The sequence below is a fragment of the Lonchura striata genome, chromosome 3 (assembly GCF_046129695.1).
Source record: "Lonchura striata isolate bLonStr1 chromosome 3, bLonStr1.mat, whole genome shotgun sequence".
Lineage (NCBI taxonomy): Eukaryota > Metazoa > Chordata > Aves > Passeriformes > Estrildidae > Lonchura > Lonchura striata.
Window position 1 is genome coordinate 59,682,493 of NC_134605.1, and position 16,535 is coordinate 59,699,027.

The 16,535-nt window shown below is 37.3% G+C and overlaps 1 protein-coding gene across 1 annotated transcript in view; it reads right to left on the reverse strand.

Moving 5' to 3' along the window:
- Positions 1–16,535, reverse strand: part of ENPP1 (ectonucleotide pyrophosphatase/phosphodiesterase 1) — a 48,656-nt gene that overhangs the window by 20,643 nt on the left and 11,478 nt on the right. The window contains exons 2-8 of the mRNA XM_021540693.2: positions 15,126–15,198; positions 13,556–13,672; positions 10,549–10,674; positions 10,296–10,356; positions 5,278–5,375; positions 1,807–1,886; positions 402–521 (exon numbers count right to left, since the gene is read on the reverse strand). Coding sequence (XP_021396368.2) covers positions 402–521; positions 1,807–1,886; positions 5,278–5,375; positions 10,296–10,356; positions 10,549–10,674; positions 13,556–13,672; positions 15,126–15,198 — 675 coding nt within the window. The remainder of the gene's footprint in view (positions 1–401; positions 522–1,806; positions 1,887–5,277; positions 5,376–10,295; positions 10,357–10,548; positions 10,675–13,555; positions 13,673–15,125; positions 15,199–16,535) is intronic.

The window sequence follows — 16,535 nt, forward strand, 5'->3', positions numbered from 1 at the left end:
TCTTTTAAAACCACATCTTTGACTTACATGTAATTTAAGTGGAGCATAAACCTTTATTAGTGCTTCTTATTACTCAGACTTACTGGTCTGTTGATTTCCTCACAGAAGTTAAATGCAAGCCCACTCATGTTAAAAACAGATGAAAATCTGGTAGCTATATTAGCTATTTTAAGTCAGCATTCTCCTTCGGGAGAATTCTGTTTAAGTTCAAGAAAAGCTGTTACATTTTGTTTCATTTGTTATTTTGCAGCTCTAGTACGGTAAGTCCTAGTGGTGCTGAGTAACACTTCTTGGCTGACTTAGAATTACCCTCTGTACTCTTTCAACATCACTATGCATCCAAGCCATATTAAGTAACATAACAGGGTGATGTACATTCTCAGAAGGGTATTAATACTTACAGGCTGGCCTTGGTACCACTGTGGATTAAACTTCTCCTTGCTTTTAAGGGTGAATGATGCGTTTCTTTTGGGGTCATACATCTTGTTATCAATTATACCATGAGATTCAGGATACAGCCCCTGCAATTGAGAGTATGCCTTGTTGCAATGTACTAAAGAAAAATAACCTTCCAGCTACTCAAACATGTCCTTTAGACAAATATATCCACTCTGCTGGTGACTTCTACTCCACCAGTAGCCCAGGAACCAAATTTAGCAGCAGCTTCTCTCACTGCTTCCAAGCCCTACCTTCCAAGCCTTATTTGCTTCTCTGTGAGATTTAAAAAAAACTAGGCACTGTCCTTTGGGATCAAACTGAAAGGCACTGTTAAGAGTTCACACATTTGTTGTATCTTTAGTACCAAAGATAAAGCAATTACTTATGCTAGACCTCCAACACATGAGCAAAAGCTCTAGCTCTAGAAAACCACTACATGAGTAGTCAAAGAAGTGCAGGCATGAGGTGTTGGGTAGTTTTAGCAGACTTTGTGCTCTGTCTTTAATCAGACTATCTCCTTTTTACATTTATAAGGGATAAGACTCCATCACCTTGCTACTTTTCACAAGAATGAGGAGTTGAGATAAAGCTCTGTACTGTACACCTCACATGGCTGCTGGGCATGATTAATGACTCTTAGTTGCATATTTAGTCATGGAGATTTGTGAGGGTTACACAATTAAGCACCTCATTCCTGAACTTGTGCTCCCATCAAAGGTCATGACAAACTAGGAAGATAAGAAAGTGCAGATCCTAGAATTTTATTGAACTTTAGTTGTGGCATGATGAAACTAAAAAGGATGTCCTGGATTCCAACCTTGCATTTATGTTGAAAACCTCCATTTTTCTTTTTCCTCCTATATGCAAGTGGTGTCGAATTTACAAGATCAGCTTTGTGACATTTCTGTGCAGGCTTAGGCACAGTCCATCGCACAGAGCCACTATCAGCACGATGCTCAAATCTTTCCTCTCATTTCATATCATCCTTTCCATCATGCCAGGCTACCTTAATGAAGTGGAATAAGGCTGGCAACTTAAAGCAGTCAGGCTGCTCCCACTCCAAGAGAGGAAACTGCAATTTAGTCGAAATACACAACTGAGGAGTTGTAAAGTGATGTGAACTTTTGGCTATATGGGATTTTTCACAGCTACTCTTGGAAGGACTGGATTTATTTACACTAGACCTGGCCACTTAGCTGCACTGTTATATAATAGCTGTTAACCTAAATTACATAAACAGAATACATAATTTTTCCTATTCTGAAGGGAAATCAAATTATTTTAATAATGCATCAAAATATACTATTCCCTTGGAGAAAACTTAATAATGAACAGTAGGGGACACATATAATATACAAGAATTCTTACTGTGACAATGGAGTAATGGTTGGGAAAGGTTTTTGATGGATACACTGGTCTCATACTGGAAGTGTATGTTCCACATTTCTCTAGAGGAAGTAACAAAGAAAGTAATCAAAATTACTGAAATAAAAATCTTGCAAGCTTCTCTGATGACAATGTATGGCTATTAAAAAAACAGAATATATTTCCAGGAAGTTTTCATTCTTCAAAATTGTGGACTTAATACTTAAGTGTTCTTCCCATATTCATTTTCAAGCTGATTAAAAGCCTATTAACACAAAATATGCCTACTGGCTGACTGCAATGGTCACATGAGCAAAGCTTACAAACTTCGTGAAAAGCATGTCCAGATAAGAAGGAAAATGAAAGAAATCACACCCTCCAAAGTTGCCTTGGTATGCAGTAAATGCAGTCTGCAGCTTGAGACCAACCAGACACTTAACCCTGGGTGCTCCCAGAGGAGAGGTGAAGTGGCTACTGACACAGTGGTGCCTGGCTATCTAAGCCATCTGTCAAATCATTGCTTAATTTGCAGTCTTCCTTTCTTGTTTGTGGGACTTTTAAAATATAAAAAATAAGCTCTTATTCTAGGATGAATGTCAAAGCTTTCTTTATCTCAATATACAATTCATATGGCTTTAGGGAGATTAGTGTACAGTATTTGCTAGCATGAAGAGCCATTGGCAAGGGAAAAACAACTGGGCAAACCTTATTTAAGGGTTCTAAATTTCCATCAGTAAATGTGTTGGTCCCAATTTTCAGAATGAAAAAAAAAATATTTCATGGCAACTTTAAAAATGGCAAAACTGCTTCAAAAGATGCTAAAGAAACAAAACTAATGACCCTATAAGAACACCACTGCTTCATCTTCACTATGAGTCTGGGTAATTATATATAATATAAGTAGAATAGAAATTAAAGGCTTCATAACATAGGTGTTGTATCAAGGCACTTTGATCTAATTGGATTGGGGTTTCAATTAGATTTCAGTTGAAATAATCAATTTGAGCTGATCAAGATAAAAGAAGCCAGGCCAGAAAAATAAATCCTCTCCAGTCACACCAGCATCCTCTCCCACACTTGTGTTCTGTAAGTAACTAATAATCACTTGTATCTTCTTTTATTTCTGAAAATACCTAGCACATTTCACTCCTTCCAAATCTGTTGTTTAGACTGTTTTACAAAATCTTAGCTTTTTGGTATGGGTGTCTGGGGAGGTTGTTTTTGTTTTGTTTTGTTTTTTAAACTAATAGCAAAATACACGTAAAGTTTTGTCAAAAATCCTAGGGGGTTTTTGCTAGGACTTCCCATCAGAGTTATTCTTATTCTTTTTGGCTCATTGGCTTAGCTAAAGATGTTTTAAGACAAAAGGATCATTTATCCAAAACTTAAAATATCACAGCATAATTGTATATGAAAATATCTTCCCTGAACTCTACATGTGCACAGCAAGACTATGCCTGGCTTCACTAAAATCTCTCAGCTCCATGCTGAATTGTCCACCTTTCAAATAACAGGGAGAGCAAATGTATAACAAAACATGGTAAAAGTGAAATTATGATAGTCTTACAGGCATCTACTCCCACAGATTTCTCCAAGGAGATATCAGAACCAAATAATGGCAATATTTTTATCTATTGGAATTCTGCACTTGTCATCAGATGCTTTAAAGATGAAATCCAGACATCTAGCACAGTCCTAATTTAACACAGAACCAGGTAGTTACTGAATGAGAGTAGATGTTCACTGCTTTGTAAATGCTGTCATTCTTAAACTCTTTTTGAAAATTGAATAGTCCTATAAATGGACAACTATGAACTCCAAAATTATTTCATACAATTTTACAGCAATAGTCAAGCAATTTATTCATCACTATTGTTACCTGTCTACACAGAGGAATAGATTTCATTGTCCTTTTCTGAAAAGTGAAGTCCTGCAGGAGTATTTACTCACCCATATAGAAGTTTATTTTTACAATATGACTGCTTCCACCATTTTTGGACACACAGAACATAAAGCACATAAGAGATTTGAAGCCACAGGCCCTCAGAGTGGATATACACCTCAGTGACACCAAGTTTCATTAATGAGAATATTTTTGTCTTACTAAAGAAAATTTGGTTTATTTGAGCAATTCACCAATTTGTTACTATAAGGGAAAAGAGAAGAAAACTGAAGATCCTGTAGCATATTGTATAGCAAAGCCCTTCTACCATATTACCAAAAAATTATCCAGAGTACTCTAGAACTGCAAGTATAATGCATAATTAATACTTGCTCCCACTGGGCCATGTATTTTGTTGGATATAAAACATGTATTATTAGGCATTCTGGCATTAGAATCTTTTAAGTACATACATTCTGATCATCAAAAACCTTGTAGCTGTGGAGAAGTGAAATTACTTCGATGAAAATACAAATATATTTGTATTTCCTAGTGGTCAGAATTAATCATGGCTTCAGTGCAAAGAGAAGTACAATTATAGAAATAAATGAGAGAAGTCACACTGTAGTCTATCCACACCAAAGAATAAGAAATTTTACATGTGTAAGTGTCACAGACTGGAAGCCCTACAGATGCTTTGTGACACTTCTATCTTGTATCTCAGGCAGAGCTAGAATAATTTGTACTAGCCAGCCTCTCCTAGAAGTGTCCCAGAAATCTCCAGTTTAAATTTTTTATAATTGCATCTAATAAAAACTTTGCAAATGTCTCATTTTATTCTAGCATGGAACAAAACTAAAAAGAACCCAAAACCTCAAATACATCTGCGAATTGTTATCCTCTGGAATGCTTCAAGTTGTAACAACCACTGTGTAAAAAAGCAAGTATTTTTACTGATTTATTTTTAGTCAAACTGAAACCAGGAACCCCAGGTAGTAATTTATGAATGTCAAGAAGACTGGCATATTTTTCAGACAAGAAATACCATCAGTTCTCTACAGACCACAGCCAAAACAGGAAAAGTAACTAAAATTATTTAGACACCTCCAAATCAAGTAAGACACTAAAAAAGCTGGGGAATATTTCTTCTGGAAATGTTCATTAAATTAAGGCTTTTTTGGATTCATTACATTTCTACCAGCCCTTCTATATCATCTCTTCTTAGTCTATTCCTTCTCTGTCTTCTTTTCCCAAATATAATCAAATGCTCTTCATTTTTCAAAGCCATTCCACCTAAATATAAGATTATTCACACTATAGACTAAAAAGGATCTACTTCTATTTTGAATAAATAAAATAATCTGACAGAAAAAAAAAAAATCCACCTCCTAAATATAACAGGCGCTATAACTCATAAGATTTCACTGAAAATCTAAAGGGCCCCTTCCTCAAGCCTTCTCTTTCTCGCCCGCCCACTTTCCAATACCTAAAGTTCTTGGAAGAGTGATGATTTTAAAGAGTGAGGGAAGCTGCATTTGTGATTTTTTTCAGGTAAGATGTCATAATAGTTCTTAGACAAAGAAACTACTCACGTAATTTGCTAATAACAGGTAGAAGTCCACCCCAAGTCTGCAAATATTCAGCTCTGAAGCCATCCAATGAAAACAGTAACACTGGAGACTTGGTAAATCTGAACAAACAGAAATTGAATATTAAAAGACAGACTCTGAGAAACAGTTTCCTATCACCAATTTCAAGAAAGTTTCCCCAGACAGTGGGAATGCTCATTATGGGGCTACAAGCCAGGCCAAGGAAGTCCTCCTCAGCAGAAGTTTTGCTGGCACAGTGGTGAGCTGTGCAGTCCCTCGGCTCAAAGGTTGGCAGAGCAGTCTGCGGCCAAAGAGGCTGAGGTTTGCAGCAGGGCATGCACAGGAAAGCCATGACAGTCTGATTTCAAACACACCTTTAAGATGAACAAGCCAAGATGCTCAAGTGATCCATCTGGTAGGTTTGGTACTCCTTATCATGAAATCAGTCCCACTGAAGCGACACTCAGCCCCTCCAAACCCGTCCTCCCACCCCAAGCAAAGAGCAGGGAATTAAATAAGGCAATGCAAAGCCAAACTTTCCTTTATTCACTTTCCTTCTGAACAACCTGTAGCCTAATAAAAAAGGATTTTTTTATGTATATGTACAGTGCACAGACCTGTCAGCAAGTTTAATACACAGGGTATGTTAAATCAGCAACTAAAACACTTACTTTTCCTCTCATTTTACAAAGATTATACAACCAAAACTAACTTGCTTACTGCTCCAGAAGTCCTAGCAGTCTCCAAACTCAAAAATGTGGCCCTGAGACTGGAAACACTGTAACAGCATTTCTGCCAGGAACTTGACAGATAAATTCAGATACTGATTTCACTGGAACCAATAAAAACAAAATCTCCCTTTCCAGTCTCCACAGGACCTATGTTTTCTAGTCTTGACTTGTTCCCAGATTCAGTCCTGTTCAAACAATTTCTCTCCAACTGTAAGCACTTAAAACATTGCATCACAGACATGAATAGTAACTTCTATAATATCAGTAACTTCATTCTTGAAGAAAACATATCCTGTGTTTGACCTATAGACATGAGGGCACGTGAGACTTAAAAAAAAACAAAACACTGCTGTGCAGCAATAACTATTAAAAATATGGACTGTCATAAAACAGTTTAATATTTATAGTATTAAAATATTGGTTTATTGCCAGCTCATTTTTCCTTTTTATGTTTACCTTTTTTAACTTTGTTATACTTTAGTTTCCAAAAATAAAAGAGTGAGGCTAGAAGACAAATATTATTTATAAAGTGTTGACAATTTCTTTAGTGATGTATCCCACAAAAAAAATCTGAAGTCAGTTGCAAATGAAACATTTATAAGCTGTGTGTCAATTAAACAAATGTAACTATATTAAACTAAGGAATAGTCAGGCAATCAAAACATGTCCATCCTAAAAAAATTTTAATCAACAATTTGGACAACAGTTCAGCCAAAAGGATGTAACTAATCAGAATTATTACATAGCCTACCCTATACCCCACAGAATAAAACCTTTAGCTGCATTTCTAAGATGAATGTTTGTAGCCTACTTTTTAATTTATATGGCACAGGTGGGAACAAGAAATTCACTTTATGCACTACCTTTGCCCATATTACAAGTAATTTTTTGCACCACAGATTCTGATCTCTACAAGTTTTGCAAATACCTTCTCCATGTCCCTTCTCAATGAATTTATTCACTTCAGTGCAGAGGTCTAAAAATATTCACTGCAAAGTTCTGTGCAATAAAATGTGAACTTTGAGGTAAACGCTGTTCAATATTACCTACCAACTAGTCTAACTTAAAAAAAAAAAAACAAACCAAAACCAGAAAACCCCACCAAATTTAAAACAAGCACTTAGAAAGGGACTTTACGCAACTGTTTCTGGTTTGGCATTTACAAGTAAACCAACTGTTAAATACATGTTTTGGTTGTCTGCAAATCTAGCTACTGACCCCTTTGCACATGTAAAATTAAACTTGGCAAAATACGCCATTGCCACAATGAGGGCAATTGCCCATTTCACGTCTTGTATACTCTACACATGCCAAAACTCATCTATTTAGTGAACTGCCCTAGTGTTCAGGGAAGCAAAGCATGACAGACCATGTTAAACTGCATTCTCTTTGGAACAGCTCCAGTAAAATCCCCGGACAAACTGACCCAAGCTCCATTCTGAGGTATATCAGCCACTTCCACACATTTTTCCTGTCAGTAGCCAAGACTGCACTAGCTACTTAATGAATGGGCTGTCATGAGCAAGCAAGCTTGGGAGGCTCAAGTTTTGGTCCTGTTGTGATTCATGCTGGCTGTATCCAAACAGTAAAACAAGCGTGTTTCACAGCTCTTGGACAAATAGGTATGCCACAGTCACATCCTGATTCCAAACTGAAGGAAATGCAGTAGCAATTATCCCCTCCTATAAACTGGGTTCTATGGAGGCATTATGCAGGCAACACAGGCTTGCCGTGGTCTAGCAGGTTCATAAGTCTAGATGATCAAGAGGCCAGAACCATGGAACACATTGCCAAGCTGACCTCCCTCACTGCAGGCAGGATAGACCATAATTAAAAGAAAGAAAACAAACTAGGAAGGAAAAGAAAGCTCCCTTGAAAAGCCTAATATAATACATAGACGATTTCTTATCCCACGTACATTCATACTGCTCATATACAGCCATAAAGCACAGGAAGGAAAACTTTCTTTTCCACTAAATGTACAGAAAGCCTCAACAGCAGGCCTAAGAGCAATCTCCAGATATAAAGAGAGATCAGCAAAGAGGACAGTAATCAGATGCTCTTACAGCTTAATGAAGATAGGACAAATAGTGATAGACCTGAAGTACAGAAAAAGACATGAGGACAAAAAGACAGCAAAAAGTCATCAGTAAAGCCATCTACGTAAGTACTAGCATAAACTGCTTAAGTAGGTTTGAATTGTTTGAGTATTATTTCACTACTAGAACAGTGGGAATGACTAGATCACTCCTGAGAACTTACAGCCTATTAACTTTATAATCCTATTAAACAATATAGAACCCAGTTCTGGAAAGACTTAGTTGTGCACTTAATTTTAAGTAGTCGATCAGTGAAATCAGTAAGCAGTTGATCTCACTGAAATCTGTGGGATTTCTCAGATAAAGCAGCTCATTGAATGCTGTGTCATCTTTTGTCTATTCTGCACCACACGAACAGCTAAAACCCAACTAAAACTAAAACAGAATAAAAAAAGCAATCTGAACCCACAAAATACACTGTATTAATATGCACAGAATCAGAATTGATATCCTGAAGTCTCAAAATGAGCACTGCAATTAAATTCACCTGCAATCCTGCCTACCACACAGCATAGGAAGAAGTGGATTGTTTACAGAGTTGTTACTTTTGGGAGAGGCTTGTGCGCTAATAGTCCAAGATGAACCTTTAGTCAACACTGTTTGATTCAACTTTGACCACACATCACCCTTTCCTGGGCTGGGTTTTATTGCAACATTTTGGGGTTTACCAGGATTAAAACAATTTTAGAGGAGGAACTATGTATCCCTTTCATGAGCTGAACAGAAAAAAACAAACAAAAAACCCTAAAAACAAGTTAACCAACAGGAGTTGCCCTACGGCATTTGCGTCAGTAACTTTTGAGTGTGGATCTGCACAAGACTCTTCTTTGTCTACCAACCTCTTGGGGGCAACACTTCCTAACCCTGTGTCAGAGAAATCATCATTCTAGACTCAGTTGCAAGCAAGAAGTCCCAAATGGCTCTTGAACTCAGAACAAAATTCAACAACAAAAACTTCATGAACCAGCAGGCTATCACCTTCCTACATAGATTATTACTGGGAACTTGGACTACAAGCTGGACAGAAGCTACAGTTTCTGTCCTGATGAAGGTTCTGGTATGTCAGCAACAGTTAGTCCTCTGAATCAGAGTACTCAACTGGTATGAAATATTTTAAATATTTCAATACAAAATATTTTAAATATTTTGTATTTTGTTTGACAGTATTATAACTCCAATGAATAAATATAGCATGATTTAAATATCTTAAGTCAAAAAAGTAATGACATAAGAACAAAATAAAATGGTTTTACTTTACTAGAAATATCCCATTGGACTATAATGTCAAAATGAAAATAAAGTATGTATGTATTTTTTTATACTTATCAGACAAGAATATAGGTGTCGCATAACAAGTCCCATAATATGTCTAGCAAGTATTTACTACTGGAACATAAATCAATCTAGAATTTAAGTCACTTCTATTGACAGCTTAGACATACAATCATAGTTTATAGCCAACTTTAACTGTAAACTTATTTAGAAGATCCCACAGCAAAAACAGTTCAAGTAATACAAGCTTTTTCTCCTGGCTGGGAGCTTTGCTGTACTATTCAAGCCTGAGTGCTGATGCCATAAACCACATGAGTCATTCCTCACACACTGTATACATAACTTGCAGGAGTAGGCCCAATGTGGAGCTGAGCCAGAGAATACAAGGATCCCATGGCACTTTACACCTTTTAAAGAAAGTAATTCAGACAGCTTGCAAATAGTGTTGTCCCACTCCTAGTGGAGCTGGAACACACATCTGCCCACAATTTGCAGTCCTGAGGCTGGAAAGTGCAAGGTATTGGAAAGGTCTTTTAAAGAGACAAGGGAGGGAGACAGGAGTCTAAGATTGCTGGATGGGTCCCAAAATATTTGGAATGGTGAGTATTGTAGCACATGTAGGTCAATAATATGACTGGCAACCAGGCTGAGTTGCCCAGGCCACACACATCTGGGAGAAACACCAGGGCTGAGGAATAGGCATATCTTGCAAGCCAAGCAAGTGCTGAGATAGAGCAACCTGATGCATTTGGTAAGCACCACCAAATGCTGGCTGAACAGGTGTTCATCTCTGTCTGGCAGCTGCTTTCTCTGTGTGTGTAAAAGGCAAGCAGGTCCCAGGAAGGTACAGCAGGGAAAACAATCTCAAAAATGAAACGCAAGCAAAGAGCAAAGCTATGCAAATATAAAATTTCCTCACCCTTTCGGACACTGAGGTTCAGTAATGTTCTCACACTCTTCTTCAACCCAGCTTGCCTCTCCTTAAAACAAATGAGTGCAATTCATTTTTTAAGATAGTACATTCTTACTGATAGATGCAAGGTTTTTTTCATGTTACCAGATGCTTTTAAAGTCATATTATGTTCTTGCTCCTTTTATGAGTACATATGAAATATATACATACAAATATGGATACATATGAAAGAGGATAGTAATTTGTTGATAATATTTACCTTTACAAACAGCTTGATAATTAACACAGCAATCGTTGTTTTCCACACAATCATCTGAACAGGAACAACGATATTCTAGTCGCCTCTTTTCTCCACACCTGAATTTATTGCAGGTCCATATGTGGGCTAAAAAACAGGTGACAGAGAAGGAGAACATAATGATTAATACTACTGTAAGTACAGAACTAATAAAGCAAGTGTTAAGTTCAGTCTCAAATCTCTACTCACTGAGAAATAGTCCACAGATGTAATAGAGATAATGAGTTATCTCATACACGCATATTATTGCAAACTTTGGCACTTCAGGAAATAGAAACACCCAGGACTAAATAGCCACGAACATAGTCATCTGAATACAATTATGCAGCATATGGGTATAAATACCACATATCAGAAAGAATCCATTTTACAGATCTCCTGATATATGGTAATTTATATGGGTTTAATTTGGTACACTCATACTATAAAAAAGTTCCCAAAAATTCCTCCAGAAAAAAAAATAGTCTGAATTTGGAATGCCTAGAAAACACTGAGCAGCATTAATTTATTGATTTATTGTATTTGAAGTCACAGTGGATTTTACCAGTCATCATCAGACAGTCCAGCCTCTTTCAGCACCTCTTAGGCATAGGCATCACTGCCACTATTTAAGATTCTATACATAAGCTCACACTTCAGCTCCACTGCTGATCTTATTAAAGAACAATGTTGGTTTCTCTGACTGGCATATTCCAGTACATTGTATCTTTTGAAGACCTGGATGTCCTGGTTGAATATGAATTAGCAGTGCCCTGATAGTCAGGAGGGCCTGTGTCCTGGGGGGCATCAGGCACAGCATCACCAGCTGAGCAAGGGAACAGCTTGTCCTGCTCTGCTCTGCATGGGGTGGGCTCACATCAAGTGCTGGGGGCAGTTCTGGGTGCCACAATATAAGAAAAGCATTAAACTATTAGAGAGTGCCCAAAGGAGGGCCATGAGGATGGTGAAGGGTCTGGAGGGGAAACCTTAACAGGAGCAGCTGAGGTCACTTGGTTTGTCCAGCCGGGAGACGAGACTGAGGAAAAGCTCCATTATAGTCTTCAACATTCCCATAAGGGGAAACAGAGGTACCAAGCTCTAATGACCAGTGGCAGGGCTCAAGGAAAGAGCATGAAGTTGAGTCAGATGAGCTTTAGGTTAAGTATCAGGAAAGATTTTTCACCTAGATGGTGGATGGGAACTGGAAAAAGCTCCTCAGGGAAGTAGTCACAGCACCAAGCCTCACAGAATTCAAAAAGCATTTGGATAATGCTCTCAGGCACAGGATGTGACTCTTAGCATGATTCTGTGCAGGGCCAGGAGCTGGACTTCATTATCCTGATGGGTCCCTTCCAACTCGGCATATTCTGTGATTCTAAGATTTGTTAGCAGTCATAAACATAAATAAGTCCCTTACATTCAGTGAGGATAAAAACCAGTGAATTTACCAGCTGAGTGAATGCTAAGTGAATACTTAAGAGTGAATACTTAAGAGTGAATACTTAAGTGAAGATCTTAACAGAGACATGGAAGCCAAATCTAAATGTTTGAGCAGAAGATACTCAAGGATTTCCATACATTACTAGCAATTAGAAATCCCTAAAAGCATTGTCAGGAAGTGAATCTCATTTTCGGTTACTGTACTTCAATAATTCCACTAGTATCAAATAGATCTTTACTGCCATGAGAGAGAAAAAAATCTATTATGGTTCTAATTACATGATACTATTGGGAAATTAGAATTTAATTCTCCACTGTTAGGGCTAATTAAAAAAAAAAAAAAACACAGCACCAATGAATTCATTCATAATTCTAGTAATAAGACAGACTCTCCAGCTTGTTTTTAAAAAACCTTTATAGAAAGAGAGAGTGATATAATAAAACAGAGTAAAACCCATGTGACTATATACCTGGGTATATCAACTATATATGTGTAACTTGACCTTTCAATAGCAGTCAATTGAAGCAAGGATTTGAGCTCAGTTTAATTATTTGGTTTTCAAAGTCCACATTGGAATTTTAAATGTATTGGTGCGGTCTCATTGAGAAATGAATCAAATGTATATAAAGAGGAATAATAAGAAAAAAAATATTTGAAAGGAATGCTGCTTTTGAAGCATAAAGGCAAAAACCAAAGTAGAGAAAACAGTCAAGTGCTGTCCTTGTTGTTCTACACACACATCTTTCCCTGTAAAATTTCTCTAAGGTGTTTTTCACACGTTGTCTATTTGACCTTTGCCTTCTGGCAAATCATGGCAGCTGCTTCTCATTTCGCAATCCTTCACCAGTGCAATCTGTTTTGTCATGCTGCCTTGAATCATGTTCATGACCCTTGCTTCACACTCAGGCTGGGGAGTAGCAAGGCTGAGGACCTGAGCAGCTGGGTAAGGAGAGATGGCAGCTTTCACAGAGCTGCTCTGTCCTCCTCCTTTTTCACTCAGGCGCTGACAAATGCAATATGCAGAATGCACTTCTATTCCAGGCTTGCCCAAGAACGTAGGAGTACTCGCTGATGCCAGGGACAATGCGGGTCACTGTTGTCTCACCACCAGCAAACAAAAAGCTGGCTAAGACCTCGAGTTGCCATTGTTCCTTCTCCTTCCAAGGGGGAGGGCAGCTGCACAGTCTGTTGCAGCCTCTCTTCTCACAGGAGAGCTATGGGAAAGCCAGCCTACTGGCTTTGTCAGCTCCTAAGTAGTCCAGCTGGGTGAAATACAGCCTTTGTTTGTGTGAAACAGCAGCTGTACCAGAGCTCTGATGTTTCCACGGGAGTATCCAGTACCAGCATTATCACTGTAACTCCATCCAGGAATGCAACACAGCATAAAAAGAGAAAAGTGGCATCAGAACCCCTCTGCTTCTCAGTAGCCCCACTTTGCACTCACAGCCCATCTGAAATAAGCCCTGACCACAGCTGCACTCTTACATGCTGAGCTGGACCCTGTCAAAGCACAAAAGAGATTGCTCCCTCAGTTTCTTCCATCCTTACCTGGTTGTATACATGTTTCCTGGTAATCTAAGCAGCAGTTTCCAAGCTTGACACAATCTTTATCACAACGGCAGCTTCCAAAGGTCCTTTCAAAGCAACGGCCTTTGCAGGTTTTCACTGTAATATTGGATAGTGTTAAATATCAATGGCTGAGCCCAAAGCAGTCAACATGCAAAAGTAACTAATACACCCAGCGTGTGAAATGACACAGCTGGTGATTCCACAGTGTACAGGATGGCTGCAAAAACAATGACAGGAAAAGGAAAGTCCTGATCTAACCAAATGCTTATTTCCTCTTGCCGAACAAAAATAATTTTTCATCGTATTGATCAAACAGTTCAGTTCAATTTTAGCAAGAACATAGTGTTTCAGTATTGGCAGAAACCAATGAAATAAAACCTAGATGTAACTATCTTTGCCTTTTTGTGTCACAGGAAGATGTGAGTACAGTCCCTCAGAATATGTAAGACCTCAAGACGTAAGGATGACTGTTCCAAAGCAGACACAAGAGATATAAACTTGAGTATACTGCTTACTGATTATTTTTTGTTCAATATGAAAAAAAAAAAGACAAAGCATTCTTCCACTACATTGAGGTTGCTGAGACCAGGGGAATCATCATTAAAAACAAAACAAAACAAAACAAAACAGAAAACAAACAAACAAAAAAAAAAAAACACCACCACCATCCAACCAGAAACTGGTGATGTGAAGGATTAACAAACCTAACAAAACTTAAGAATTTGATTTGGTCACACTGAGCAATCACCAGAAGCAGAAGAAAGTGAAGGAAATCCTCCCTAATATGGCTCCTCTTCTGAAGAATCTTGAAGTGTGTGATATTAGGAAAATGAGGTATTAATGAAAAAATACTGCAGAGCTGTAGTAAAATGAAAAGAAACCTATATATATTGTAACAGAAATTTTATAAACTGAACTTCTGTTGAAAATCATTTTATGTTCAGCTTTGAAATAAATTACTCTTCATATTTGTTCTCAAAATAAGCCTAATCTCTTTTAAAAAAAATCTTTCATAACCTTCTACCTGAAGAAACTTCACCATTGAAAAAAACACATATTTTTCAGAACAGAAAACAGACATAGGAATTCCACCAGGAATGTTTTGAGGCTACAATTCTAGCCAGTAAAAAAAATAACTTTTTTTTTTTTCTACATAATCAACTGGAAAAGATGAAAAACAAATGTTCTAGGACAACATGAAATAGAAGTTGTCGTGTTTTGTTGTTTCATTTTGGTTTTTTTAATGGTGAACTGAAAAAAGCCAGCCATTCACCACAGTGACAGGCGGGATACATGGAAGCTGCCAGATCAGACACTGAGTACCAGGATCACTTTACCTCTCAAGTGAGTACACACAATTATTGAATACACCTGAGGTTTATTTTCTGGTATTTTTATTCCATTCTTACTGATACTATTTCAAGCAATGCATGCAATCCTCCTGCTGCAGCAAGAAGGGTAGCATTCTAATAGTATGAAAACTAATTCACAAAAAGAAAAAAAAAGGAAGTTTTTAGTAATATTACTATATAAAAGACATACTATTTACCATCTTTTGAACAGCTAGGCTTCAGGCCAAATATACATCCTAGGATTGTTGTTAACATGCAGACACAGAGTACCTGTTGGACAGGAAGGAAAAGAAATAGTATTAAATTACCACTGAATGATTATGAAAGCACTCATTTTCTCTGTAATGCTATATAATTGTGCTGAAACTCATAAACATGCTAATTTGACTCTTTTCACCAGTAGTTTTCACTTCCAAAAGTAATTATGATGTTTGCAATTAATTAGCAGAGTATAAACTTGCTTGTCACAGCTGGGCCTATGTATATAATTTCTCCTCAAGTCGTTTAACATAGACATATATCATCATGTCTTTCTTGATTTCTTTTGTATCATTCTTTCATGATGATATATTTCTATTTCTTACACATTTTATAGAATTTTTTTTTACTCTACTCCTTCCTTCCTCATATGTTGCTATAAAAAGGTGAAGTTTTGCCATTAACCATAGACTACAAACAGAAGGTATAGCCCTTAAGTGATACCTATAATTTTCTTAGGCAGGAAAACCTTTTCCCACTTCCTAGTATCCAGTTCATACTAGATCTGGGTCCACACCATGGTAAGTGACTGTGGGATGTCACAATAAGACATTCTGGTCTTGCACTGACCAGAAACTACAGCTGTGTTCATTATGGATTCTGGATGCACTGAAGTTACAAAACAAACACTGTATTGTCCTTGTCCAGCATGTTACAGCAGGATTTAATGCCTACTCAAATGCAGAGACAGATTTCTTTTAACCTCATTAAGTATTGTATTTATTCCATAAACTCTTTAGAAAAAGTATGCATGCTATCAGCACTTATACAGTAATTAAAGAGAAGCCAAGAATGCAGTTACAACAGCTATTCTATTTAAGTGTAGATTGTAATAAAATACTTTGCCAGAAGTCCTGAAACAGAAGATACTGCAGGCTTTCTTACACAAAAGGATTTGGGGAGCTCTGGGTAGGGAAAATGTGTACATATCAACTTTCTAGTCACTGTTTTCTGCAGAAAAATCACATTGAAGCAATACTTAATAACTTCACATACATGGCTACAACAATTCTGTCCCTTTTCTTCTCCTTTCCCATCAGCAAAATCTGCTGAGTCGGCCTTGTGTAGGACACCTGAATCATATGGCGATGCAGCAAAAATTCCTTCCATTTTAAAATGCACCAAATTATTTCTCAAGTTTATTATTTTTTAAGTACTATGAGCACTTCCGTAATTAAAAACTATTTGCATTGCTTTTTACAACTCTACAATTTACTTTGCAATTTTTTTTCACTAAGCAGCTAATAAAGACAGTAAGAAAGCAATTTCTTGAATGTGTAGTATTGGAATTCAGATACTACTCTGAATTTTTGAACTAAAAATTATAAAAACCAAATTAATCAATAGAA